The 22,699-nt window shown below is 48.9% G+C and overlaps 1 protein-coding gene across 2 annotated transcripts in view; it reads left to right on the top strand.

Annotated features, from left to right (window-relative positions):
* LOC146809407 (transient receptor potential cation channel subfamily M member 4-like) overlaps positions 1-22,699 on the top strand; it is a 388,425-nt gene that overhangs the window by 122,706 nt on the left and 243,020 nt on the right. For both annotated transcript variants that reach the window (XM_085616252.1, XM_085616251.1), the window contains exon 2: positions 9,368-9,435. In XM_085616252.1, coding sequence (XP_085472378.1) covers positions 9,368-9,435 — 68 coding nt within the window. The remainder of the gene's footprint in view (positions 1-9,367; positions 9,436-22,699) is intronic.

The following is a 22,699-nucleotide window of genomic DNA, read 5'->3' as shown; positions in this document are numbered from 1 at the left end:
GTCGGGGCGTTGGTCTCCTTGTGCAGCCAGTGAAGGGTGTTACACGGTAATAAATCTGTCTAATCCTGGCTGCCCATCCCTCTCAGTGGATATTGGATTCCTGTTTTTGAAAGGTGCTCAGTGAAACCATCGCTAGTAGCCAGCGCTTAATTTGAGCCGGGGGTTGCTGGCGGGGCCCAACGGCACTCGTTTCTGGGGACTGGCACTTATTTTTCCTCATCGGACATTTCCCGTGAGCAAGAAAGAGAAACACACTCAAACGGAAAAGAAGTAGGAAGAGTGTGACGGACACACCGTCAACCAGGGAGAAAGCGGGAACTGGCAAGAGTGTGATAAAGGGGCAGAGAGTGGCTGGTAGTGGATTAAGGAGGTCCATGGGATTCGGCGTGCTGACATTTAATAACGCCGGCCCGGGGTGTCTGGACAGCGCTTTGGGCACCAGCACTGATGGCACCCGGCAGCCTTCACACAATGTTTCTAATCCATACACTAAGCCTGCTTGTTGCCCGTGTGTGCATGTGAACTTGATGGCACAACTTTGCACTAGTTTTACACACGTTGCCACAGCCTCAGTTACAATATCTCGCCACACCCTCCCATGTCATATCGCACACATACTATACATACACACTATACCCATAGCATAGCACTGAGCAGCATCCTTCCTCAACAACCCATCGCATCTTGGTGCACACCAGGGTACATAGCATATACAGAAGACCAGTCATAACCAATCGCATCACCTATCCCTTCACAATGCATCACACCAGACCCCAATATTTCACACCCTTTCGCTTCATAATACCTGAGAACAGCCAAAAGTTTACACAAACCGCAGACGCAAAACCAGCTGGACCACAGCAACCAGTGCACTCACTACCTTGGAGATGAGGCAATAATGGGGGTCAATGAACCAATAGATAAAAGGCCGGTGATTGTGATAGGGAGTGATGGAGTAAGTTAACTTGAAATGGGAAAATGGAGATACAGCAAGACATGGAGATGGAGGCAGACCTCGAAGCAGGACAGTAAAGGATACATCCCCTATTGTGCTTGAAGAGACGAAGAAGCCATTTTCATGGCCTCTACCCATCAGTTCCCTGGACAGAAGCAATCTCCCCAGACAAGAACAGTTGCCTCAAACGCCATGCTACCTCAACTATAACAACCACTGATACAGTGGAAAGGCATAAATATCGTGCCTAAAATCAGTCCCTTGCTCACTTTGCCACTGGATTCAAGCAAGCCTGGCTGAAGACAGCTGAAATGCCAGAAACCGGTCCTAGGAAGCTTGTTTCCGGTCCAGGGAAGACATGGCTTGGTAGTTCGGGCTGGACTGTTCCCATGAGGCACAGGGTCAGACTGATTTGCATATGGCCATGTCTGAACTGGGGTGGCAGTGGGCTAAAGAACGTTGATGGATTAAACCCAGATCAGTTGACTGGGGGTGAGTGCTTGCAATGTTCAACACTCCATCATTTCCTTTGGTTTTTGCTTCGTCCCTTACATGAGACAGGTGGGTTCTACAAATTGTCCGAAGGGGCTACTCCCTCCCCTTCACGACTCCTCCCTCCATGCCACCATCTCACAACTGGCTTACGGAGGATCATCTATCCCTTCTCCGCAAGAAAGTCACAGCTCTCTTGGCCAAAGGAGCCGTAGAGAGGGTGCAGGTACCTGAAGTGGGCTCTTTGCTATTTCTGCTACTTTCTGGTCCCCACAAAGGATGGAGGACTTCGTCCTATCGTAGACCTGCAGACCCACAACTAGTTCCTCAATGCATTGGTATCTATTCAAAGGTAAGGAATCTGCGACTAGAAGTCTGTATCAGATGAACAAGTTACTTACCTTTAGTAGCACTTTATTTGGTAGAGACTATATCTAGCCACAGATTCCTTACCGACCCAACCCTCTTGCATGTTCTGCAAGGGGATTTCTAGGGGCAGGGCTGATCCCTTTCAGGGCCTTCGTTTCCCACACCAATGGTCCGTGTTCTTCATGGCTCTGCGCTTCTGTTGTGGAAAGTTGTGAAAAGAAACTCGCGTCAGCACGCTAGGTGGTGCTATATAGGGGTCCCGGATGTCACTTCCGGTGCAGACAACAGTGATGACACATGTGGAGACTAACAACGCCACTTACCTGTGCGCAGGGGTACTGCTCTCGAAAAATCTTCCGGATCCAGGCTGACACCTGGGAAATTGAAAGGTAAGCAATCTGTTGCTAGATATAGTCTCTTCGAGATCGGGCGTTACTGAAGGTAAGTAACTTGTTCTACAGAAACCCAAATAAATGGAATAAAAAAGGCCACGTGTATACTTTTGCTTTGGTGTCTGTGATGTGGGGGGGGGGGGCTTGATCTATGTCTAGCAGGATTGCAGAACAGGCCTTTCCCCAAGATAATACATCAGATTTCACATTTATAGTAATTCTGTAAGATTGATTTCGGTTCTAAGGATTGTGGTTAAATCTGCCCACACTTCCATTGTTTTCCTTCATAGCCAGAATAATCTTCTACAGACCTTTATCAAGGCCTGGCCTCTTGTTTGCACAGGTGTGCTGATTAGAATGGTTCTGACAGGTGGACTGGAGGCCCTCTAATTTATTACCCAGCCCTTCCCCCGTTTTTTTCTGCCTGGCTGTAGGTACAATTTTTGATACACGGGTCCAGAAGGGTAAGGTTCTCTGGGGTGAGATCAGTGATGCACAAGTGGTGAAAGTGCGAGGGCCTCTGGCAGTGAGATCAGTGATGTGCAGGTAGAGAAGGGTGAGAGCCTTTGATTATGAGATCAGTGCTACTCAAGAGCAGAAGGGTGAGGGTCTGCGGTGATATCACTGATGCACAGGTGCAGAAGGGTGAGGGTCTGCGGCGATATCACTGATGCACAGGTGCAGAAGGGTGAGGGTCTGCGGCGATATCACTGATGCACAGGTGCAGAAGGGTGAGGGTCTGCGGTGATATCACTGATGCACAGGTACAGAACAGTGAGGGTCTCTGCTGGTGAGATCAGAAATGCACAGGTAGAGAAGGGTGAGTTTTCGATGGTGACATCACTGATGCACAGGTGCAGAAGGGTGAGGGTTTCTGGCAGTGAGATCTGTGATGCCCAAGTACAGAACAGGGAGGGTTTCCGGTGATTGTATCAGTGATGCACAGACACAGAAGGGTGAGGGTCTGCGGTCGTGATATCACTGATGCACAGGTGCAGAAGGGTGAGGGTCACTGGCAGAGAGATCAGTGATGCACAGGTACAGAAGGGTGAGGGTCACTGGCAGAGAGATCAGTGATGCACAGGTACAGAAGGGTGAGGGTCACTGGCAGAGAGATCAGTAATGCACAGGTACAGAAGGGTGAGGGTCTGCGGTGGTGATATCACTGATGCACAGGTACAGAACGGTGAGGGTCTACAGTGATATCACTGATGCACAGGTACAGAACGGTGAGGGTCTACAGTGATATCACTGATGCACAGGTGCAGAAGGGTGAGGGTCACTGGCGGAGAGAAGTGATGCACAGGTACAGACGGGTGGGGGGGTCTGCGGTGGTGATATCACTGATGCACAGGTGCAGAAGTGAGGGTCACTGGCGGAGAGATCAGTGATGCACAGGTACAGAAGGGTGAGGGTCACTGGCAGAGAGATCAGTGATGCACAGGTACAGAAGGGTGAGGGTCACTGGCAGAGAGATCAGTGATGCACAGGTACAGAAGGGTGAGGGTCTGCGGTGGTGATATCACTGATGCACAGGTACAGAACGGTGAGGGTCTACAGTGATATCACTGATGCACAGGTGCAGAAGGGTGAGGGTCACTGGCGGAGAGAAGTGATGCACAGGTACAGACGGGTGGGGGGGTCTGCGGTGGTGATATCACTGATGCACAGGTGCAGAAGTGAGGGTCACTGGCGGAGAGATCAGTGATGCACAGGTACAGAAGGGTGAGGGTCACTGGCAGAGAGATCAGTGATGCACAGGTACAGAAGGGTGAGGGTCACTGGCAGAGAGATCAGTGATGCACAGGTACAGAAGGGTGAGGGTCTGCGGTGGTGATATCACTGATGCACAGGTACAGAACGGTGAGGGTCTACAGTGATATCACTGATGCACAGGTGCAGAAGGGTGAGGGTCACTGGCGGAGAGAAGTGATGCACAGGTACAGACGGGTGGGGGGGTCTGCAGTGGTGATATCACTGATGCACAGGTGCAGAAGTGAGGGTCACTGGCGGAGAGATCAGTGATGCACAGGTACAGAAGGGTGAGGGTCACTGGCAGAGAGATCAGTGATGCACAGGTACAGAAGGGTGAGGGTCTGCGGTGGTGATATCACTGATGCACAGGTACAGAACGGTGAGGGTCTACAGTGATATCACTGATGCACAGGTGCAGAAGGGTGAGGGTCACTGGCGGAGAGAAGTGATGCACAGGTACAGACGGGTGGGGGGGTCTGCAGTGGTGATCTCACTGATGCACAGGTGCAGAAGTGAGGGTCACTGGCGGAGAGATCAGTGATGCAGAGGTACAGAAGGGTGAGGGTCTGCCATGCTATCACTGATGCACAGGTGCAGAAGTGAGGGTCACTGGCAGAGAGATCATTGATGTACAGGTGCAGAAGGGTGAGGGTCTGCAGTAGTGATATCACTGATGCACAGGTGCAGAAGGGTGAGGGTCACTGGCGGAGAGATCAGTGATGCACAGGTACAGACGGGTGAGGGTCTGCAGTAGTGATATCACTGATGCACAGGTGCAGAAGGGTGAGGGTCTAAAGTGATATCACTTATGCGCAGATGGGTGAGGGTCACTGGCAGAGAGATCAGTGTTGCACATGTGCAGATGGGTGAGGGTCTCGGAGCGAGTTCAGTGATGCGCAGATACAGAAAGGGTGAGGGTCTTTGTAAGTGAAATCAGTGATGCATAGGTACAGAATAAATGAGGCTTTCTAGGGTAGTATCAGTGATGTATTGGTGCCAAAGAAGCCAGAGTTTCTGGGGTGAGATTAGTGTCGCACAGGTATAGAAGAGGTGAGGGATTCCGGGGTGGCCTCAATGATGCATGCAGTGCTTAGTTTGTAAAAAAAACAGTGAGTGTTGGTGTCAATATCTGTGCTCAGAAGCTCGTGGTCGGCGCTATTAAATGTGGGCACCAAGGCTTTTGTAACCATGAATCCACCTCGTGCCTCTTTACTCTTGCAGGTTCCTGCTGTCTCCCCGTGAGTCCGTTTTTCCTTCTTTCTTTCTCTTCTGTGTGTGTGTTTGTTTTCATTTTTCTCATCCCCATGTCTCATGAGGAAAAATAAATGACGGTCCCTCAAAATGAGTGCCGGTGAGCCTCACCAGCAATCGCCAGCTCAAATTAAGTCCTGAATACAGATGGGGTGAGTCTCTGGAGTGAGATTCTTGTTGAAAAAATACAGAATGAGTGAGAGCCATTGGATTGAAATCAGTTTGGTACAAGTAAAGAAGCGGCGAGGATCTCTGTAGATATCAGTGTTGCACACGTACGGAAGAGGTGAGGGTTCTGGAAGTGAGATCAGTGACGCACAGGGACAGAAGGAGTGAGTGTTTCTGAAGGGGAGTTCAGTGGTGCTCAAGCACTGAAAAAGTGAGGGTCTCTGGGGCAAGATGAATGATGCACAGGCTCAGAAGGGGAGAGTGCTTCTGCAGGTGAGCTCAGTAGTGCACAAGTTCCTGAGATGGGCGATGTACAGGTACTAAAAGGGAATAAGGGTCTGTGGAGCTGAGATGGGTACAGAGGGCCTAGGGTGAGATCAGCCATGCAACATAGGGATTCTACCATGTATTATGTGAATATATATGCACCCATGTGTGTGCTGCTATTTTTTTTTTTTTTAAACATTGCCCTTCCCACAAATTGAGAGAAGGAGCTCTGATCCTTTTGCACCATTTTTCACGTATGACTAAACACTTCAAATAAAAATTGCAGCACACACATGGGTGCATATATATTCACATAAAACATGGTAGAATCCCTATGTTGGATAACCGTATCAAGAGGAGGAGGATTCTACCTTTTTCCTCTTCACTCCCTCCTTTGATTTTTTGATTATTGAGATCAGCCATGTACAGATACAGAAGGGCTGAGGGTGAAATCAGTGATTCACATGCACAGATGAGGTGAGGACGTGAGATCAGTGATGCACGGGTACAGAAGGAGTGAGTATCTGTGGCAGTCAGATGGGCATTGCACAGGTACAGAAGTAGTGATGGTCTACGCCGGTGAGATCAGTGATGCACATAGATGAGATTAGGGTCTGGGAGAGTGAGATGGGTGATGACCAGGCACAGAAGGGGTGAGCGTTTAAAAAGGTGGGATCAGTAGTGTATAGGCACAGAAAGAGTGAGGGTCTCTGGGGCGAGATCGGTGATCCACAGGTACAGAATGGTGAGGGTCTGTGATGCAAAGATACAGAAGTGAGGTTCTGTGGGGGGTAAGATCAGAGATCTGCAGGTTGTCGAGGGTGTGAGGGTCTCTGGACGTGACATCAATGATTCTCAGGTAAAAAAGGGTGAGTGTCTCTGGGTGTGAGACCTTTTCATGCACAGACACAAGGTGTGAGCGTTTATGGTGGTGAGATCAGTGATGCTGAGGCTTAGAAGGGCTGACAGTAAGATTAGTGTTACACATGCACAGACAGGGTGACGGTCTCGGAGGGTGAGATCTGTGAAGCACAGGTACAGAAGGGAGGAGGGTCTGTTGTGATGAGAGCGGTGATGCATAGGTACAGAAGGGAGGATGATCTGTGGAGGTGAAATTGATGATGCTTCGGTACACTAGGGATGAGGATTTCTGGAGGTGAGATCGGTGATGCATAGGTACAGAAGGGACAAGGGTCTCTGGAGGGGAGATATGTGATGCACTGGTACGGAAGGGAGGAAGGTCTGTGGAGGTGTGATCGGTGATGCGTAAGTACAGAAGGGATGAGGGTCTGTGGAGGTGAGATCTGTGATGCGTAGGTACAGAAGGGAGGATGGTCTGTGGAGGTAAGATCGGTGATGCACAGGTGCATAAGGTCCAAGGGTTTCTGGAGGTGATGTATGTGATGCACAGGTGCATAAGGGAAAAGGGTCTGTGGAGGCGAGTTTGGCAATGCATAGGTACAGAAGGGGCAAGGGTTTCTGGAAGTGACATATGTGATGCACAGGTACAGATGGGAAAAGGGTCTCTGGAGGTGACATACAGTGATGCACAGGTACAGAAGGGAAAAGGGTCTCTGGATGGGATACAGTGATGCACAGGTACAGAAGGTCCAAGGGGTAAGATTGGTGATGTTGACGCAATTATGGTTGAGATCAGGGCTGCAGCAGCACACACATGGCGACAATCACTGGTATTGATGAGAATGAGACCAGACCTGGACAGGGCAGGTGACGGTTCTGATGGGTGATGTTGCTGCTGCACTGGCAGAGGCAAGCATTCTGCCACCAGCAATGCCCAGATATAGAAGGCACAGGTTGCGTCACTGCAGTAGAAGTACAGAAAAGGTGGAGGCACGTGCACAGCAAGGGAGGTGGCATGAATGAGACTGCTAGTGTGGGGGGTTCAAAGTCTGACCTCTGTCCTACTTCAGCGGGTGCTTTCGACGGCGAGTAAAGATGATGGGACCACCTTCTGGACTTTGTGTCCGTCGTGCTGCTGGACTCCTGCCATTTGACTGGTTCCGTTTGATATAATGTGTACTTAGAACCAGATGCAGCGTCTTGCCGACTCTTACCTCCCTCCTAAAGCCTGGAACGGCCTGTCCTGCACATCAGAGCCGCCTCCTCAGTTCTTGAAATCCGCAAGAAACGAAAGACCTGGCTCTTCCCGAAGGCCAGCCATTGGCTCGTCCGTACAGCTCCTGCCTTAGTGCTAGGATGCCCTCCCAGGTGAGTTGGGTGCTATACAAATGTGCATAGCATGACATAGTGCGACGTTAGCCCAAGGGCATTCGAGCACTTCACATGAGCACTAGATTACATGACACGAGGCCAGATTCACTTTTTGAGATACCCCTGGGACTCGAACCCTGTTCCTCTCTTCCAAGGTTTAGCAGCTCTGGTGTTAAACCCCTTAGCCTCTCAGTGTATTTCATTTAAGAGTGTGGGTGTGCCAGCCATGGCACGAGTCTGGGGTACACGCGGGTGGATGGTGTCCACCCACTTTTTTCACAGAGTGGACGCCGTCCACCCTGCCAAGAAGTTGGACCCCACTGAATAATGTGCTGAACTCGTCCCAGTGTAATTTCCACACACCAAGACCCTTTCAGCAGCGCCTGCACGTTGTCTGCTTTCCATCTGCCACAAGCAACAACGTGCATGTGGGGATAGGGTTTTCTTATTTAAGTCTCCTGCTGGGCCCATAACAAAGGCCACATTTGAGGGGTCATCAGGCCTCCTTTTGTTCGAGTCTCCTGGCCAGGAGCAGTCAGGAGCCTCACACCTAGAAGCAAATGCAGCAAGGGGAAACAAAGGTTAGCAGCTTTTCACTTTGTTCGGTCTCTGTTTACTAGATATGCATGTCTGTAAGAAGGCCAGATGTGTTGGTCTCTCCCACTATGTATACAAAATAAATGTAATTTATATAACGCTTACTACCCTTGAGGAGGCGTTGAAATAATTTAAATACCACTATTTTTTCTTGTATAGAGCCACTCATTCCAAAGTAGAGTGTCGGAGCGCTTTACATCACACGTACATATTAAAGTCGTGGCTTGTGATGCCACTTTCTATGACGTCAATTCCTGTAATGTCATGTGCTGTGATGTCACGAGCCATGATGTCACTTGCGTTGTGATGTCACTTGTGTACTGCCTAACTAGGTTAGTCACCCCCACTTCTTTTTTTAGGACTTGTGCCCTGGGGTGTGCTGACATTAATATCAATACCGTTGCCACGTCATTGCATAGTTGTTTAATCAGTTTCCTAATGGACTTGTGACCTGTGAGTTAAAGGTGCTGATATTCCGAACACTTACCCCTAGGCTGTGGGCTAGGGGTGGGGTTGGGAAGTAGGGGTCGCCTTCAGTCATTGTCCGCATGGCCTGCTGGAACAGAGGTCGGGCATGGGTTAGGGGTGCACGGTTATTTTTAGCCCAGTACCACCCCAAACGGATGTAAGAGGGTTGTACAAGTGCGTTGCTCAACCTTGCACGGTAGGTCATGTGTAAAAGTGGAAGTGCAAATCTATTTCTGTAGGTTGTTGTGAATAATAACTGCATGGTATTTTCTCGTCGCACATCTGTTTTTCGGTGTCATGGAATGCGCCACTCCCTGGTGCCTCCACTGCCTCTCGAGCCCACACCAAGGGTGTGGAGAAGACGCGTGTGGTAGAATGAATTTACGCTGCTTTTAACAGGCTTTTGTTTTTCTTCTTTCAGAACTGGATCCCCAGGTGGATCAAGAAGAAAACATGCACGACCTTCATCGAGGACACCGGCGTGAACGGGTAAGACTGTTAGACGACCGTCAGGCTCGACGCCTCCTTCCGCCGTCTGTTGGTCGCCATTAACTCAGTCTCTTTAGGTGGTAAGAGAGCTCGGGCCTCATTCATGGGAGGGCCTGTCTCCAGCCGGGCAGGACACGTTGAGAGTTTCCCTGTTCTGGTTCCGGGCCTCTTCCCTCTGGTGTCCGGGGCCTTTACTATTGGAGACAAGCATTAGCATAGCCAATAGGTCTCACTTTTGGGACCTTATAAGTATTTAGTTATGCAGCACAATATCCTTGGTGCAACACCATTAACTGTTGCATGGTTAAACACTTATAAGGCCCCAAAGGCGAGACCTGTTGGCTATGCCAATGCTTGTTTTTCAATTTTTTTTTTTTTTTTTTTTAAAGGACAAGCAGTGCTATCAGGCTCCGGCTGCCACTTAGAGTGAGAGAGAGAGGGATGTGTAGAGAGACAATCTGAACGCCATAAAACAAGACAAAGAATCTGCATGATTGTGTCTAAAGTAGCAGTACACCTACTTGTTTTGATTGTTTGCGGATAGGTGCTAGACGAAGATCGTTTGCCTTCTGCACATAATAAAAACAGACATTAATAATAATCGTCTTGTTCCAGGCATAAAAAGGCACACTGTCCCGTTGTCAAATCCTGGGCACTTTCAATTGTTTCTCAGAGTTCATCAGCCTTATGTCCCTGGTGACTGCTGCTCCTAGTGCCAGAAGCTTACATAAAGGTAGGCAATGGAGGCCATTGCATAACAGAAAATGCTTTCGGAGGAATAGGCCAAATAAACAGGGAAATAACAGTATTGTTACATTATTTTTTTGTAGAGAATATGGGATCTAATGGAAAAAAACATTCTTGATAAACTAGAATGGCACATCAAAACTTTCAATAGTTTTAATCTCCAACAAGATTTTATTTCTTCTTAGTTCGTAAATATTGACATAATCTCACGCACTCTTGCAGCATAAAAGAAACTTATTCACTTTAATGCATTCTTCTCGTGCTTGGCTGGAAGCTGACTTGTGCTTGTTTGAAAAGCTAATTTGCCTCCCTTGAGTGACTGGGTGGATTATCTTTCTAGTAATAAATGTAATGATATGTCAACTCTCAGCTTAGAACTCGTTTTGTCTCCTAGAAAAAAAACCATTTGTTCCAGAGCACTTAATGTTGTTAAAGGAGGAGTCCTTTGCAAATGTGTTATTAGTGTCAAGCTGATCCGTCTCTTGCGATTGAAAAAATGCCCAGTGATTCCAAGAGCTATCTTACATAAATAAATAAAAAAAACGGGGCCTTTTTTTCTCTGAAAGTCTGCAGTATGTGTTTCAGTGTATTTCACAAGTCCCAAAAACATATTTATTCATAGCCCTTTGGCCCTTTGGCAGATTTTCAATTGGCTAAAAACAATATTTGTTCCGGTCTCTTCTCTGGATAGTGCTGCTTGGAATTCGCGAGTGTGCCACTTATGCAGTGAGTGACTCTGCATTTGTATGTCATCCTGTAAAGGTGCCAAGTAAGTAGCTTTGCTAAAATAATATTTGGAGTCTTCTTTCACTGGTAGCATTTTACTTTAATTTAGTAGTGATCTCCTTACTTTTCACTATTTCATGTGATTGCTGTTCTATGGAGGTATGAGCTGCTTTCGTTCTTGTGAAGGATTTCAAATACTTGCTTTTGCCGATGACAAGTTATCAAGCACCATTTAAAATATTTGTACTCGTGTATGTAGCAATAACGATGAAAATCGCTGTGTGTGTAGTATTTTAAAATTGATAAACAACAATTTTCCTCCCAACCATTGCTAATGCGATTTTGCATGAACGTCGGGATTACCTCTTCAGCTGTGGCACTGGCAGGTGTTACTTTTTGTAGGTCGGTGTTTTCCCTACAAGAATGGTTTGTTTCACAGCTGCTGTGAACATGCAGATTGTCTGCTTTCCCTCAGGTTTATGGGCTGGGAGGGTGAAACAAGCATTGGCCGCGAGCAAAAAGAAAACGTGCGGCTGCGACCGGGAGTTGTGTGCGCGGCAAACATAAAATTAAAAAAAAATACACGTGAGTGGTGCGCGCGCGCACAGGGAGAGCGAGAGGAAAGCCGGATGGCGCCGCTGCGAAAGTGAAAGTGATCACGATCGCGATGCACTTAATGACCGGTGAAAGACAGGTGACGGCGGTGCGCGTGCACGCGCGCGTGAACGCAAGTTTGAGGCCACCAAAAGCCTGTAGTAGCACTTTCAAAACTCGCTTACTAAATGTCTCGCAGAGCAGCCCATGCACTGGCTTAGGCGAGACCTAAAAAACTGAGTAGCACATATGAAAGGCAGAGGGTAAAATAGTATGCACCATTATCAATGGGGAATCCTGGGGCCGTGCTATACTAACTGCAGGTCGGCGCTAATTAACTTTAAACAATCTGTGCTGGGTCCATGCTCCACTGAAAGGAACGAAAATGACGCTTGGCCTGTGCTGACCAATTATGATTCAGTAAAGAAGAGTGCCAACGCATGGCAAGCAGTGGGAGGGCTCGAAGTCCTTTACTGTACACATACGTTTCGCAAGCGAGAGTGCATGCGCTGTCACAGGCGCAACCTAAAACTGAAGGTCACACCCCGGGCTGCAATGGTGAAATTTATCAGGGGTCCGAGTTAAAACAATTCAATGCAGTAGTAATTTTCTTCTAGCGCCTATCCATCACAAGTGCTTCTTTTTTTAAACTGGCTGGAAGACGTCTGAGACCATATCATAGCCACTGGTGGTATTACGGCCTGCCATTGGTATGTCCAGAGGCATGTTTGTGTTTAAGTAAAATGCTGTTCTTAATTTGAGCCAGTGGTTGCCGAGGGTTAGGGGGCAGAGGGAGAGAGAACTAGTGCACTAGAACGTATTTTTGGGGACTGGCACTTATTTTTCCTCTTCAGGCATTTTCCGAGAGCAAAAGAGAGAAATAATAGAGAATAGATAGACTGAGGAGGAGAAATAAGGTAAAACCGTCACAAAGGGAGAAAGCATGAACCTGCAAGAGTGAGATGAAGGGAGGGGGTGTGCCTGGAAGTGGATTAAAGAAGCATGAGGTGGATTTAAGACTGCACAGCCTTGGCATTCAGCGGGCCAGCATTTAATTGTATCGGAAGCGAGCTTCTAGACAGAGTGTGACATACTTTTACAAATTAAGCACTGGTTAAATGAAATGTTTTCAAGCATTTCACCATGTGATCGCTAGGGTAGCAAGAGCAATTAATGGGTTGGGCCCTGCCAGCAGTAATAAACGAGCACTGGAAAAGCCAATAGACACACTTTTTTAGGTCGAGCCTAATCGGCCCTTGCGCTGTAGGCTGTAGGCACAACAAGTTCTTTAAAAATAGGTATAAGAAATACAGAAAAATGTACCACAGTCCACAAATTCCTTTACACTTACCGAAAACTCGAACGGAAACCAGCATATTCGGGCTCTTCCGTAATTATTAGCGGTGTTTATGCAGTTTACTAGCTCTGTGCCCCAAATGAGTGGGGAGTCTCATTTGCTCACACCTTCCAGAATAGTCAGAAAAGTGTGTTGAGTGCTTTATGGAGGAGTAAAAAGGAAATAAGCATTGGCAAATCTAATAGGTCTGGCTTTAATGTGCTAATGCACGTAAACCGCATTGCCTCATTCATCCATGTGGTTGAGTAGTTTAATATATTAAAGCCAGGTAGTGGCTTTGCCAGTGCTTGTTGGTTCTGCACATCATTAGAGTAACTGACAATGTGAACACTGTTGCTATCCCTCCTTTTAACGTACACTGGATTCTTGGATTCTTTCTGCCAATTAAGTACGCACATTTGACAAATTACTTAGTATTTTGTATGGTCTTGTTGCTGTTTGAAAACAAGAAAAGCTGCACCATTGTGTCTGTTGCTCGTCGGCTAACGGGTTTAGTTGTAAGTTTCTTTATCTTTCTGCTGTGTCTGAAACGTTGACAAAGGCATGCTTTGACACATCTGCCTACGTTTGCTATTTTTATATCCGGCTTGAAAGTACTGCTGTTTGAAACCAGTTCTTTAAAATGTAGATAGAGAGGATTTAGCTTTGCCCAGAAGAGTATTTCTGTCTCACCTCACGCCATTGGCTGTTTCGTGCACCATTCGCCCTCCTTGGAAGCACGTCCATTGGAGTCCGTGAGGGATTATTTGAAATATGAAAAGTGCACTCAGTCATCACGCTGTTTGTCATGTAAAACTTTTTATCGCCTATATCCATTCCATACAGAAAGCAATGCTTCCTTGTTACTCCCCCCCCCCCACCCCAAACACACACACAAACACTGCCAATAGGCCTGGCTCTAATGTAATAAACACCCTTTTGCATGCAACACATGTGAATATTTGTACTTCCATGTGTTGGCACATTAAAGCCTGTCCCTTTGGCTTTACCAATGCTTGCTTTCTCTGATGCTTGCACATTAAAGTTTGTCTCTTTGGCTTTACCAATGCTTGCTTTCTCTGATGCTTTTTTGTTTCTAAATTCAGTACTTCATCGTACTGACACTTGGAAAAATTTGGCTTTCTTTTCTGTTATCCTTATTTGTAGTCCAAGGACTGTTATCATATCCGCTCAAGGGAATGAAGACTAGAATTGTGAAATTTTAGTACAAGCATCTTGTGATGTGGCACTGCGCGCATTGGGGGGAATCGTTCACAGGTGGATTGGAGATGCTCTGGTGAAGATTTTGAAAGAATCACTGGTAAAATGCATTGAGCTACCTTCCCGAAGCGCGGGGCAGTAAAATCAGGATTTCACAAGCGCTGATGGAAGATGGGGCACCTTGACCCTAAGGTTGCCACTAAAGTCTCACAAGGTTGCTGCTTTTGTTGTTGATCTTGCAAGATTTTGGAGCTGCCATCTTGATGTCAGGCTCTACTGATCTACAAAGAGACAATAACTAGCAGACAAGCTAGCTGAGGAAGATCAGACTTGCAATCAAGGCCTAACAAAAACATTTGAGAATGCCTGCTGCAGTGAAAAAAATATATAAAGAATGCAGATACGAAATCTACAATTGAATGTGACAAAAAGTGTTGATTGAGATTATTTCAGATGTAAAATAGCATCTTCAGCATAGCACGAGCAATAATACACTAAACACCTGAAAGCATAATGGTATGACAAGCATTTGCAATGCAATAAGTTTGCGCATTTACGCTAGTTTAAGCTATTGGCATTGTAAATGACAATGCCTTTTATTTATGTTTTAAAAACGAAAACAAAAATAAGGCATTGTTATTTGCAATATCAATAGCTCAAACATGCCTAAATGCGAGACCTAATGCATTACAAATGCTTGTTATCTATTGACTTTGCCAGAGCTTTTTCCGATGTTGTGTAACAGCGGCAAAAAAAAAAGCACGCCAGCACCATGCTGCGTCATTCCATAGGAGTGTGCATAAGTCACCATGCATGCACCCACCCTGGGAAGGACGTGGACACCATTTATTTTAATTTTCTTATTGATCCAAGACAACAGACACCATTTTGCTAAGCAAATAAAAAAATGACATATTTTAGTTGTGCAGATGAGCTCTTTACACTGCGGGGCAGCCCGGCAGAAAAGGGAGAAGCAGAAGAGAACTAGAAAACATGTACACTCTCAGTGAGCGCTGTAAGAAAAAAAAAAAAAGTATTACCCCGAATGGAAGATTACAAGGCTTGTAAAAACTATGCTCCGCGGAAGGGACACAAGAAGCGGAAGTCAAGCTGTCCAGTAAGAAGCAAGCAAATGAGTCCCAAAGGACCTGATTACGATCTCAGTGGACACGGTTACTCAGTCACAAACATGATTGATATCCCATCCACCAAATCACAGTTGAGTTGCATCCAATAAGACTTGGAATACGGCGGATAGGATATCCATCGCGGTTAGAATCCCATCCACCAAGATCGTAATCGGGCCCAAAGGCATCTGAAGGTAAGCAATGGGCAGGCTTTCAGCCCACTGTACGTTTTTGGTATGGTCCCCAGTAGGTTTTCATCCAAAGACAGCTAAAAGCTGTCTGGTAAGCAAGACCTAAAAACTGATATTGAATGTTTATGACTGGGTCATATTTTCAGGTCCTTACTTTAAACCAACAAAAAAACAAATGTTTCCCAACAATAAGCGTAAGGTCTTTTGAGGTATCCAAGTCCACAAAGAAGTCCTATTGTGCATTTAACATGTTTTGCTTCGTTTCATGACCAGTCTGTTCATTTACTTTAAGAATATTTTTTCCCCAGATGTGTTTCTGCAGTTTTGTTTTTCATGCAACACTTGAATCTGCGTAGACCGCAAACTGAGTCACTTCTAGGTAACTGGGTGATGTCAGGGTGTGGATGGCTGATCGTGATGAGACACAATTGAGATCTCTGGAGCTTAGGCTTAAGACGGTGTGAGTTTATCATAGTGCTATCACTGGGTCATATAGGTCTTCAGACTACAAGCGGATGCTATCCTTATCCTCGCAGTAGAGTGCACAGAGAGATGATCTCTATGTGTGTGTGTGTGTGTGTACATGCAGAAGAGAAAAGTGGAGAGAAAAAGGATGCAAATGACATACACAGATCAAGAGATTACAGAGGAAAGTGACACGAAGGGGAGAACGTGATGTGTTGAAAGTGATGTGAAGGGGAGAAATGGGTAGCAATGGTAAATCCAATCGGTCTGGCTTGTTTTAAGTGCATGTTTGTTGTTGTGTGATATATTTGGATGTGATATGCTTGTTGCTCAGGATTCTACTTTACATGGTTTAAGTCAGACGCCTGATTACATAGGCCACACCTTTTGTAAAGGATTCCTAGTTACACTTTTTGAGCATGCCCCCTTTGACTTTTAACATACACAAGATACTCATTACCGGTATGCCACCGTTTGGAATACCCCTAACGGTTTGCAAACATTTGCTTTATACTAAGAAAGGAATTTGCAAGATGGAGGATGTGTACTCTTTAAAAGACAGCCCACCCCAGTACTTCATCATAGTCTTCATTTATAAAGACCGGTGCCTTATTAAGAAACCTTCCTGTACTCCTCTTTGTGGAGGGAAGTTCTGATTGTATGGACCTTTGAATCTGCTGGATGAATTGGACAATAATTAGTAGTGGGCTATGGCCCATCTACCCAGCTTTTAGGGAATACGTTGGAGTTACCCAGTAGCTTCCTGAAAATCTATTTAAACCAAAGACCTACATGGACATGGCATGCTTTCCACTCCTTCTTGGCCAGGACTAAGCCTGTTGATCCCGCAGAAGCTCTGCTAGCCCGCCCTGCCACTGTTCTTCATTTCTGTGGAAGGCATTATTCCAGTAGGCTAGAACCCTGGAGGCTGGTTTTGAAAGCCCAGGCCACTCGTGGTGCTTGTCACTTTCCTCGGATGGGAGGCTTCGAGCAGTGGCGTAACACAAAATTATGGGTCCTCTTGCAGAATGTGTTGAGGGGCTCCTGAGTTTCCCATCGCTACCAAATATTCATTGGGCTTGGGCTGAATAGGGGCACCCTGGAGGTTTGGGGACCCCTGAAAGGTTAGGGATCCCCGGAAAGGTTAGGGACCTCCTACACTGCAGGGACCTGTGTTACCCCCCTGGCTTGGAGCGAGAGGAAGAGGAACCGAGGGGGGAAGGAGAAGAGAAGGACAGAACTAATGGAAAGAGCAATTGCATGTGGAGGCGAAGGAAGTGAGGCTGGTTTAAGCATTTTTGCCAGGCCTGCTTTTCAATTCCAGTCTGGCCCTGTGTGGAAGCCACCAGCTAGCCAAAGAAGACATAATGATGTGGAAGAAAGCCAGACACTGCTCTACCCCTCACTGCTAGATGGAGGTGAACTGCTGAATAATCTACATTGATGACAGCAGATGCGGAGGCCCACAAGCTCCTCACAAGAGACTGAATTGGGCTAACCTAGGGATTGACCCCTACAAGTTTAGATACAATAGTGGTGACTGTGTAGTGAACTAACCTCTCCTTGAACCAGCTTTTTTTTTTTTTAATTTTTTTTTAAAAACCTTTATGTTCAAAAGTGAGGACACAGCTATTCAGCCGACAACCCGGAGGTTCGGCAGCATCGATATATAGAAACAGAGATGCGTCCCCAGTAGCGTGACAGGAGAAGTGCAAACGTTCAATTTTAAGTAACACAAAACACACAACAGACCCCAGCAAGGCAAGAACACTGAAAGCCCATGGTGAAAGCCCCCCAGGGGAGGCCGGACCCCACTCATCTACCAGTTACAGTACAGTGTAAAGAGGAAGAAGGGGGGAGAGCAGAGGCCAAAAAAGGGTCCATTAACCATACTGAGCTGGAAAGAAGGTCAGGAGGAAAGCTGTTCCTCGGGAGGATCCAGATCCGGGGCAACACATATTCCCCCCCTGTATTGATTCCACCGCCCCCAGATGGCGTGCCACTTCCGGGGGCGGCCTCTAGCGCAATATACTGTCTTCTCCCTTAGCATACTCCAGTCCATATTTTCTTTCCACGCGGTCAATGTGGGGGGCCCCGCGGAGCCCCACAGTCGCGCGATATCTCTCTTAGCGACCATGTTGCCCAGAGTCACCCATTGGGTCTGTGCCGCATCGTGGTCAGTGGGCCCCCCAGACATTCAGGAGGCAACACCGCGCTTCCGGCTGCATAGCAATGCCCGTCACCTCCCCCATCACTGCATGGACTCTCCTCCAGAATTCCGTAATGACACCACATTCCAAATGATATGCAGGAAAGTACCCACCATACCACATCCCCTCCTACATAGGCCGTCCTCCGAGAATCCCATGTGAACCAGCCTTGGCCCCGTCACATACACTCGATGCAGTATTTTAAGCTGCACCAGCCTCAGACGCGACGGGATCGCAACCTCCTTAGGAGAGGAAACAGCAGACTGCCAATCCTCATCATCCAACTCGAGGCCATCCTTAGTCCACTGGTCCCTCAGCCCCAGAAGCATGTCCGCCCGAACGTTGATCAGTTTCTTATAGATGAGCGAGATCGTGCTTTCGGGCATATGGCCATCAAGGACCCGGTCCTCCAAAGGAGAGGACTCAGGCACCTTCTCACCCTCTACGAGGACTGATCGGAGGGCGTGACGCACCTGAATATATTGGAAACACTCGGAAGGCCCCAGCTCATACTCCATCTGCAACTCTTCAAAGGACTTTACCTTCCCCTTATTCAGCACATCTCCCACCCTGGAGATGCCGATCAGGTCCCATTTATCAAAACCTTTTGTGTGCCAAAGCCTTCCCAGCATCTCCGATTCAAACAGCGGGGTAGCGAGGGTGAGCCTATCCTTCCAGCCCAGCGAGTCAGTTGCCATCTTCCACACACGCACTGCCACACCAGTGGGCCCCGTGAGGGACGAGTCTAGGGACCGCGAGTACAACGCCCTGTAGTAGTTACCACCACGCAGCAGCCACCTGTCCATGGCATACCCAGGGCTGAGGGCAGGGCCATACAACCCATGATTAATCGCGCTCAGCTGGGTGGCCCAATAGTACCGTCGGATGTCTGGGAGCGCAATGCCCCCGTCGTACCATGGAAGCGTCAACTTTGCAATAGCTATTCGCGGCCGCCTATCCCACAGCAACGTTCGTTGGAGGCCTTCGACCTCCCGAAAGTATTTGGCCGGTACCCAGTCCAAAGTATTCTGCAGTGCGTAGAGGAAGCGGGGAAGAGACATCATTTTGAACAGGGCCGCACGCCCAACGAGGGAGAGCGGCAGCCTCCGCCAGCCTTCAACATCCCGCCTCAGGCGTGCCAGGGGGGGAGCAGGTTCTTCTCATATCGCACAGCAGGGTCCATGGAGATAAAGATCCCCAAGTACATGAAGCCCTGCTGAGCGACCTGTATCGAGCATGTTCTAGGGATCGGTGGTACCTCGCCACTAAGAACATACAAATACGATTTACTCCAGTTGATAACGAGACCCGAGTTCCTACCAAATGATGTGAGTACGTCACAGACCACTATAAGTGATTTCTTGGGTGAGGCAAGATACAGCAGGATATCATCAGCATAGAGCGAAATACGGTCCTCGTGTTCAGGCGACCATCTAAGGCCCCGTATATCCGGGTGCCAACGTATCCACGCAGCCAGCGGCTCAAGGGCGAGGGCGAACAACAAAGGCGACAAGGGACAACCCTGCCGAGTACCCCTCCCAAGCTGAAACGGAGTCGACGCCCGACCATTCACCACCACACTCGCAAGGGGCCCCTCATACAGCAACCTCACCCAGCTCACAAAACCGTGGCCAAAGCCGAACTTGGTCAGCACGGCCCACAAATATGCCCATTCCACCGTGTCAAAGGCCATCGTGGCGTCGAGAGACGCCACAATAGCTGGTTCACGCAGCGTGCCCGCCCTGGCGATTACGCCATGGAGGCGCCGAAGATTTAACGCTGTGTTTCGGTGCGGGATGAAGCCGGATTGATCCGGGTGGACCAAGTCACCGAGTACCCTAATCAATCGGGTCGCCAGGATTTTGGCCAGAATTTTCGGCTCTGCGTTAAGGAGTGAGATAGGCCTATATGAGGCGCACTTATCTCGGGGTTTGCCCTCTTTGTGTATAACCACAATTGTCGCCAGTCGCTGGTCCAACGGGAGGGTCCCACTCCCCCGCGCCTCCACAAACATGGCGCGCAGGTGAGGGGCGACCCTATCCGGAAACAGCTTGTACAGATCGACCGGCAAGCCGTTCGGTCCCGAGGCCTTGCCCGAGTTTAACGCGCGGATGGCCCCCGCCACCTCGTCAACCGTTATGTCACCATCTAGATCGTCCCTATCTATATCGGAGAGGCAGGGCAACTCGATATCACGGAGGAGGTCACACGAGTCCTCGGGCGGCCTGTCCGACACTGAAGCATAAACCCTACAGAAATAGTCCGAGAAACACTTTACAATCCTCTCAGGTTCCACAATCGCCTCTCCCCTCTCTCCCGTCAACTCTGGCACAACTCTATTGACCCGTTCTTTTCTGTCCAGCCAAGCCAGGAGCTTCCCTGCCTTGTCACCTACATCATACAAACGGCCCTGCTGTTCCCTACTGAGGGTCTTAGCGGCGTTCGTCACCAGGTCCCTATACTCAGTTTGCTTCAAGCAAAGCTCATGCAGTGAGGCCTCTGTAACCTCCTCCTCTAGCGCTCCCTCCAGAGCCGCGATCTCCTCCTCAACCTGCAGAACCTCGCCATCTCTCCGCCGCTTGGCAGCTACTACAAGGGAGAGGGCTTCCCCTCGGAGCACGGTCTTAAATGCTTCCCACAGCGACACTGCCGAGTCCACGGATCCCTGATTGTCCTTGAAGAAATTATCTACTTTCTTTACCAGCGCGCTGCGCATCTTGGGGTCTCGGAAATACCACGGGTTGATAGGGGCCACCCTTCCTCCTCCCTCCCGACCTAGATCCAGCCGGATCCATACTGGCGAATGGTCCGATATACCACGCGCCATGTGCCTCGCCTCGGAGACCAATGAGGCATGCGCAGCCAGAGTGAGTAGGTAATCAATCCTGGAAAGGCTACCATGTGCCCCGGAGTGGAACGTGTATTGGCTCTGTGTGGGGTGCCGGAGCCTCCAGCAGTCTATCAGGCCAAGCGTGTCTAGGAAGTCTGGAAGCCACTTCTGAGCCCCCCCTGTGTCTCTGGGCGGGTGTCTATCCAGCAGACCGGAGCCAACAGCGTTGAAATCACCTCCCACCACAAGCATACCCCCCGGGAGATCCAGCAAGGCCCTACCCAGATCTGTGAACGTGGAGGCCTGCAGGGCCGGCGGGACATAAACCGAAACCAAAACCAAAGTTCTTCCTTCCCACCGCCCGCCACCGCCACAAACCTCCCCCTATCATCAACAATGGTGGAGTCCACCTCAAATGGCAGCGAGGCTCTGACTAGGATGCCCACACCCCTGGACCCGGAAGAGAATCCCGAATGTGCTATGAATTTATAACCCTTCCTATTCAGAGCATAGCACGTATTACCTATAAGATGCGTCTCCTGCAGCAGGGCAACATCCGGCATTGACCGTTTCAAGAATTGCAAAACAATCCCACGCTTAATGCGAACCCCCAAACCATTAACATTCCAGCTTATAACACTTAAACCCCTACCCCCCATCCTCAAACGTAAAGAGGCCCACCCCACACCCGAAGAGCCACCATGGAACAGTCCTGGAAATAATCACCATGCCTTGCAGAAATAAACCCCCCAACAACAAACCCAAAATCCCAGAAACCCCCCCCACCCTGCACCCCTGCTGCAGCTTACAAAGCCCCCCCAACTTGCAGTGTGCCTGTCGCCCTACAAAAACCCAAAATCTACAAAAAGTACCCTAAGGGAGGAAAAGAGCACCCCTCGTCCTCCCGCAACCCTCCGCATTTACTGCACTCTATTCAAGTCTTCAAATATAGCCAAATCGAGTCAGACCGGCTCCGAAAAATCAGCCCTGCCCATCCCGGCCACTGTCTCCATCCTCGGCAGTGTCCGCCCCCGTCCGTCGTCGGGGCAAAGCGTCCAGCCATTCATCGGCCATAACAGGAAAGTCAAAGAAGAATGTCCGATCTTCGTGCACCACACGTAATCTGGCAGGGAAGAGCATGGCATACTTCAGATCCCTCTCCCGGAGCCGCCTCTTCACCCCCAGAAAGCCCTGTCTCTGCCTCTGCACCTGCTGGGTGAAGTCCGGATAGAAATTCACCGACGCGTTCTGGAAGGGAACCGGGCCCGTCACCCTCGATGCTTGCAGGATAGCGTCCCGATCTCGAAAATGAAAGAGCCGGGCGACGATCGGCCTCGGCGGGGCACCCGCCTTGGGCCTCCCACCCGGCACTCTATGGGCCCTTTCAACCGCAAAGAACTTTCCAAGACCCTTAGGCTGCAGATGATTAAGCACCAAGTCCTCGACAAGCAGGTCAACCGAAGCCTCATCCGAGGACTCCGGGACCCCGATGACGCGCACGTTGTTGCGCCTGGCCCGGCTCTCAAAGTCCTCCAGCCGGCGGGCGGCGAGATCACTCTCGGTCCTCAGCTTACGAACCTCGGTCTGCAGTTCCGTGACATCATCGGTGAGGCCCGTGGTCTTGAGGTCCAGGTTCTTAACCCGTTCATTCGTTTTGCCCAAGTCCGCACGGATCAGGTTGACATCCACCAAGATGGCGTCCACCTTATGCGCCAGGGCATCAAACTGTCTCCCAATCGAAGTCTGCATCCCTTCGAGCGCGCCCATGACATCCTGTAGTGAGAGCTCCGGGGCCAAAGGCGAGGCCGCCTTCTGGG

The sequence above is a fragment of the Triturus cristatus genome, chromosome 7 (assembly GCF_964204655.1).
Source record: "Triturus cristatus chromosome 7, aTriCri1.1, whole genome shotgun sequence".
In the NCBI taxonomy this organism is placed as follows: Eukaryota; Metazoa; Chordata; class Amphibia; order Caudata; family Salamandridae; genus Triturus; species Triturus cristatus.
This window is presented reverse-complemented; position numbering and strand designations above follow the sequence as displayed.